General features: G+C 56.4%; 1 protein-coding gene across 8 annotated transcripts in view; it reads left to right on the forward strand.

The window, feature by feature from the left end:
• The window catches only part of PKIG (cAMP-dependent protein kinase inhibitor gamma), a 77,242-nt gene extending 71,890 nt beyond the window's left edge, over positions 1 to 5,352 (forward strand). For all 8 annotated transcript variants that reach the window (XM_020911466.2, XM_020911474.2, XM_020911472.2 and 5 more), the window contains 2 exons: positions 1,026 to 1,199; positions 4,627 to 5,352. In XM_020911466.2, the coding sequence (XP_020767125.1) occupies positions 1,049 to 1,199; positions 4,627 to 4,706 (231 nt within the window). In that variant the 5' untranslated portion in view covers positions 1,026 to 1,048 and the 3' untranslated portion in view covers positions 4,707 to 5,352. The remainder of the gene's footprint in view (positions 1 to 1,025; positions 1,200 to 4,626) is intronic.
• The last annotated feature ends 488 nt before the right edge of the window (positions 5,353 to 5,840 follow it).

The following is a 5,840-nucleotide window of genomic DNA, read 5'->3' on the forward strand; positions in this document are numbered from 1 at the left end:
TTGCTGGAGAATCCCATGGACAGAGGAGCCTGGTGGGCTCCAGTCCATGGGGTCACGAAGAGTCTGACATGACTGAGCCACTACCTCTTTCACTTTGACTGTAGTGATAAAGCCTAATTACCCGTCTTTCTTCCCCACCCACCCGGCGTCTCACAAGCCATCCTCTGTCCACCTGCAGTATTCACATCAGAAACATCAGCTGCACGTCAAGTCCTGGTGATTGATCCACCAGATCACATCTAGAATCTTTCTGACCATCACCACCTCCTTCCTTCTTTCCTCCCACCATCTTTCTCATACCGTAACTGGCCCCCTTTTGGGCCTGCTCACTCCAGGGGCCAGAGTCATCTTTGAAAATGCTGATCTGATCGTCCTGAGGGAGCAGCTGCAGATGCGAACAGGGCCCTGCCCAGCTCAGCGGTGTCCTGGGCGTCTCAGTGTCACGGCCCTTGCATTTCTAACACCCACCATGCCTTCCCTCCGCAGGGCCTTTGCACGCGTTCTTCTCTGCAATCCTAGACTCCTCCTCTACCTATCCCTCCTGGAATCTCAGCTAAAATATCACTTCCTGTCCCCCAGCCTTGGTCAGGCCCTGGTTGTTCTTCTGGCACCCTGCTTTCTCCCTGCAAACCCCGAGCACCGTGGCTAAAACTTAGGTGTTAGAAATTAATTACCCTAAATGACCCAACCGACTGTAAGCTCCCTGAGGGCAGGGACTGGGGCTGACTTGTTCATTGCTGCATCTGTGGCCCCTGGCCAGTGCCTGGTACATGGTGTTGATAAATGTGTAGAGGGTTAGCATGAACTTTAGAGGAAAAAAAAGATGTCCTTTAAAATGGTAGTGGTAGCTCTGGGGGTATAAAATTATGCATGACTTAATTTGTTCTTTGCAGTTTCCTGTGCTTTCTGTTTTGTGGTCCATGAGCAAGGCAGCAGTTGTCATTTTGTCAGAAGCCGCCAGTGCTGGGTCTTCTCTGCAGGGTACGCTTGGGCTCACCTCTGCCCTCCTGCCCTTGCCTCCACAGGCGTGAAGAGCGATGCGACAGGCATGATGGAGGTCGAGTCCTCCTACTCGGACTTCATCTCCTGTGACCGGACGGGCCGCCGGAATGCGGTCCCTGACATCCAGGGAGACTCCGAGGCCGTGAGCGTGCGGAAGCTGGCTGGCGACATGGGCGAGCTGGCCCTCGAGGGCGCAGGTCGGAACCCACGGGCACACTTGGGTTTGAGCACCTGGGGCAGGAGACCCACTTCTGGGCTCCAGGGCTGGCCTCTTAAGTCCCAGGCTGCCCCCCTCTTTCTCAGAGAAGAAACTGCCTTTAAATCAGGCCCGCAGCCCAGGGTCAGTGGCGGAGGGCAGCCAGTCCCCAGGCAGGAGGGTGCCAGCATCTCAGGCCATCCTCATGCCCTCTGGCCAGGCATCCCAGCGCTTCCCTTGCCCCTCAGCCTCCCTGCCCATCCACAGGCCCCGTCGGTTCCCCTCCCAGTCCCTCTGCTCCTCTCTGTCCCCACGGCCACCACCGGGCTCAGGCTGCTCCCAGCAGCCTCTGCCCAGGCCTCCCTGGCCCACCCTCACCGCAGCCTTCCTCCCAGACAGCTGCCAGCAGGATTCATCTATAGCCTCCGTCCCACCGTGCTTCTTCCAGTTCATCCCCTGGCCCCCTTCATCTCCCAGTTTCCTCTGCTAGAACGTCCTCCCCCCATTCCTGGCTGCCCCAGGAGCCTCTCCCTCCATCCTCACACCGTCCTATCCATCTGTGGTCAGCCCTCCCTCATCCTGCGGCCCGATCTCCCCAGGCTCTGGAGCCTCCCCGGGTCTGAACCTGCTCTCCTCCAGCCTCCAGGCCCATCTTTCTCCCCTGTGCCTCTGATCCAGCTGAGGAAGGGACTCCCGTTTCTTGAAAATCCCCAGTGGGCCTCCGTGCACTCTCCCTGTCTGGTCCTTCCTGGCCTCCCCATGCCAGTCTGGCTGTTCCTCTTTGTTCTATAGCCCAGACTGCTCTGCTGAGAAGTCTCCTCTGACTTCATCGCCCTCCCAGAAGGGGGAGGCACCTTCTCTGGCCACCTCCATGATCCCACAGAGCCCAGAGATCCTCTGGGACCCGCATCCTGACCTCTTGGGGCCTGGCAGTGTTTGGTTCATATCAGGGGTGCCTGGTTGGTGGCTGTTCGCTGACCAGCACGTCCAGCTGCCACGCCGGGCCTGCGGCCAGGGGACTGGCTGCCAGGCCTCTGCGTCTGCCTGCTGGACTGTTTTCTGCCTCCCTCAACCTCAGTGTAGCGGCTCATCCACCAACCCAGGCCCTCTCCTGCCTGCTCCCACCCGCATCCAATTTGAAATCCCTGAGGTTATCTGGGCGTCTTGGCATCTGTCTGCCCAGGTGACAGGCCGTTAAGAAGGGGCCCTGAGGAAGGAGTACTGCTGGCTGTAAGTCAGCGAAGCCCTCCTGGTGGAGTGCAGGCTACAGTGAGTGGCCAGGGAACCTTCTAGTAGGCCCTGCAACGAGCAGCTTCCCCTGCAAGTCTTACAAGGCGTGCTCAGTCCGGCGGACTCACTAGGTTACAGAAGTTACAGGTGCTGAAGGCCCCGGAGCATCTGCTTGCTTAAATCTCCTGGGAGACAGATGCCCAGCCCGGGTGAGGGAGGAGGAACCAAGGCTTTCACCTGTCCTTGAAGGCCTGGCCTCCAGGCTTCCCCAGGTCATCCGTGTGTTAAGGCTTCTCAAGCCCTTTGTGTGCAAACCTTTGTCTGCTCCCGTGTTTCCTTCTGTGGGGAGCACCAGTGTTTCCTTACTTGGCCAAATAATGAGACATAAACAACCAAGCAGGACATGAAGGAATACGAATGCACCGCCTGGCAGTATGTGACTGGAAATTTTCCAAATCATACTCTGAAACTGGCCCCAAGGGAGTCCGTTCCAAGGGGGCTTGGGGACCTTCTGTCTGGGCCAGAAGAGAGCTGGGACCTGCAGAGGGGAAGCCTTACCCCTGGGCAAGCTGTCCCCTGGGGCCTGGCGACTGCGGAGGGCTGGAAGTGTCGTCATCCTCACTTCCTGAATCAGGAATTAGAGGCTCAGAGAGGATAACTCTGTTGCCCGAGGCCCTCCAGCAAGGACATGGCCAAACAGCAGGTCCTGGGAATCTGACTAGAATGTTCTGCTTGCCAGGGCGGGAGGCTTAGGACCCAGCAGGGTGTCACACATTGGGAAACCTGCCCCAAGTGCTGGCTGCTTTGTCGGGCTTCTGGCAGGCCAGGAGGACCCTATGGGACCAAGTCTTTGCTGCAGGCAGCGCCCCAGGATAGGCGGGGTCGGAGGGGCTGGTGGCCAAGTTCTTCCCACATCCCCGCCCCACCACTCACCCCATTCCCCAAGACGGCTGTCAGGGCAGAAAGAGGTGGCAGCAGTGACGGGCCTTTATAAACCCTAGAGAGAGATGCTTTAGGGACCGGCTTCAGTCAAGGGAAAGGTCACTGCTCCCTCCACCGCTTGGCTCTCAGGCAACTCAGTTCACCTCTCTGAGCCTCAATTTTCTCCTCTGAACCTCGGTTTTTCTTACTCAAATCGTATTATGACCCTCATCATGCCTCCAGGCTGCTGTGTGATCACCTGGAAAGTACTTGTTAGCCTGCAGCCTAGGGATCCTGGTACATGGTAGTTTCTCCTTCATCCTGTAAAGGGCTCAGCCTAAGGATGCAAAGACGGGGGGGCCCAGAGAGGGAGATAGGGGTGGTCTAGGGAGGACACAGCACAATGAAACAGCCTCAGGCTCCACCCTAGACCCTCTGCAGGCCACCCTTGGTGCTCCCCTGAGTTGGCATCTTCATTTTTTAAATATTTATTTATTTGACTGTGCTGGGTCTTAGTTGCAGCAGGTGGGATCTTCGATGTTTTTTTTTGGCTGATGTTTTTAGTTGCTGCTGATAGGATCTAGTTCCTTGGCCAAGGATTGAACTTGGGCCCTGTGCATGAGGAGCATGGAGTCTTAACCACTGGACCACCAGGGAAGTCCTGAGCCAGCGTCATCTGATGCCCTTTTCCCTGTCTTGTAAGAATTACCATTTGCTGAACACCCGTCACATGCTAGAACCTCACATGCCCTCTCCCCGCCGCCCCAACCCTGGAGAACCCACTCAAATATCCTGACCCTCAACAGCTCTTCACCTGATGCTTATAGCATCCATCCATGATCCTGGCCCTTCATTGATTTTAATTATTCCCCTGTGGCTTAGTTGGTAAAGAACCCACCTACAATGCCGGAGACCTCAGTTCAATCTCTGGGTTAGGAAGATCTCCGGGAGAGGGAAATGGCAACCTACTCCAGTATTCTTGGCTGGGAAATCCCATGGACAGAGGAGCCTGGTGGGCTACAGTCCCTGGAGTAACAAGAGTCAGACACGACTTAGACTAAACTACCACCACTGCATACTAGTAACAGCAGATGCATTTCGTTTGTAGAAATTAAAAGGATGCAGGCCCAGATAGAGTTCCCTTTGTCCGCCACCACCCCAGTCCAGCTCCTGTCCTGCTCCTCAGGCTTATCCACACTGTTCCCGCTGTGGCCAGGCCCCGCCAGACCTTCTACCCTTTACGTTTGTGACTATGTCCCTCTCCCTCTCCTCTGCAGAAGGACAGGCAGAGGTGGGCACCTCAGACAAGGAAGCCAGCAGCCAGCCCAAGAGCAGCGATGGCACCACCTCATCTTGAACGTGACCTTGCCCAAGGAGGCTGGACGGGAGCTGCGCCGTGAACCCGGATCCCTGGCATTGCTTTGAGCAGTGTGTTCCAGGCAAGCAGGGCCAGACTGAAAGGCGGGCCCAGGGGCTCCCGCGGCCCCCTCCCTGGAAGGCCCTCTGCCCGCACCCCCAGGCTCCATGCCCCCACCACCTCCCCCCGCGCCCGGGTACATTTCAAGACACTGTAACCGCAAGGATGTAATTTATTCAGTAGGTGCCGGGACTCAGGGGCTGGGTCCTGGCCCCAGGGGTGAGCAGCCCGGGCGGGATCACGTCCCAGCTCAGCCCCCTTGTCTCCAGCCTTTCCAGCCTTCTGAGTCAGGACACCTTCTTACCCTGTTTTTTAAAAAGCACTTTTAAACTTTTTAGAAACTTTCAACCTTTTCTCAGCAGAGAAGGGAGGGAGCTGACAATTTACTTTTTTTTTTTTTGGAAGCCATTGTGAGCTAAACTCTTGGACCATCTATGCAGCTCTGAGGTTCCCTCCTGGAGCTTCACAGATCCATTTTTAGGGAAGGGATTTTTGTGCTCAAAACCATCTTGATTAACTCTCTGCCCTTTCTACCAAGATAAGTGACACCTAGAACCCAGGAAATAAATGCTGACGATTTGTGTGACTGGTTTACGATGACTGTTTCTCCTGTAAACAGCAAAAAGCAGGAGCTGGGCCTTGTTTCCCCAAGGCCACGACTAGCTGAGACCCACTGCTGCCCCAGGCTCCCGCGTACCTGGGAAGTAGCTGAGAAGATGCCGGGGTTCCACAGAGCCGCCACTCCTCGGCCCAGTATCTGATGAGTCCTCTTCCACCTCACCCTCTCCCACCCCACTTCACAGCTATGGGAACCCAAAAGGAAAGTTTCCCCCTTAGGACCTAGGGTAGAAGGTGGTTAAGAGTTCAGGGAGCATTTAAGAAACTGACTCTTCAGGAGAAGCCTGGTTTTTTCTGGAAACCTTTCTGTCCTCCCTCTTCCCATTCATAACCCCCGCCAGGCTCTCAGGACACTGCTGCTGGGCAGACTGCCTGCGACTGGGGGCCCCAAAGCCCCTTCCATTCTCTACAAAATCCAGGTCGCCCGCCCCAGACGGCAGTGCACACACCGGGGGC

The sequence above is a fragment of the Odocoileus virginianus genome, chromosome 9 (assembly GCF_023699985.2).
Source record: "Odocoileus virginianus isolate 20LAN1187 ecotype Illinois chromosome 9, Ovbor_1.2, whole genome shotgun sequence".
Classification (NCBI taxonomy): domain Eukaryota; kingdom Metazoa; phylum Chordata; class Mammalia; order Artiodactyla; family Cervidae; genus Odocoileus; species Odocoileus virginianus.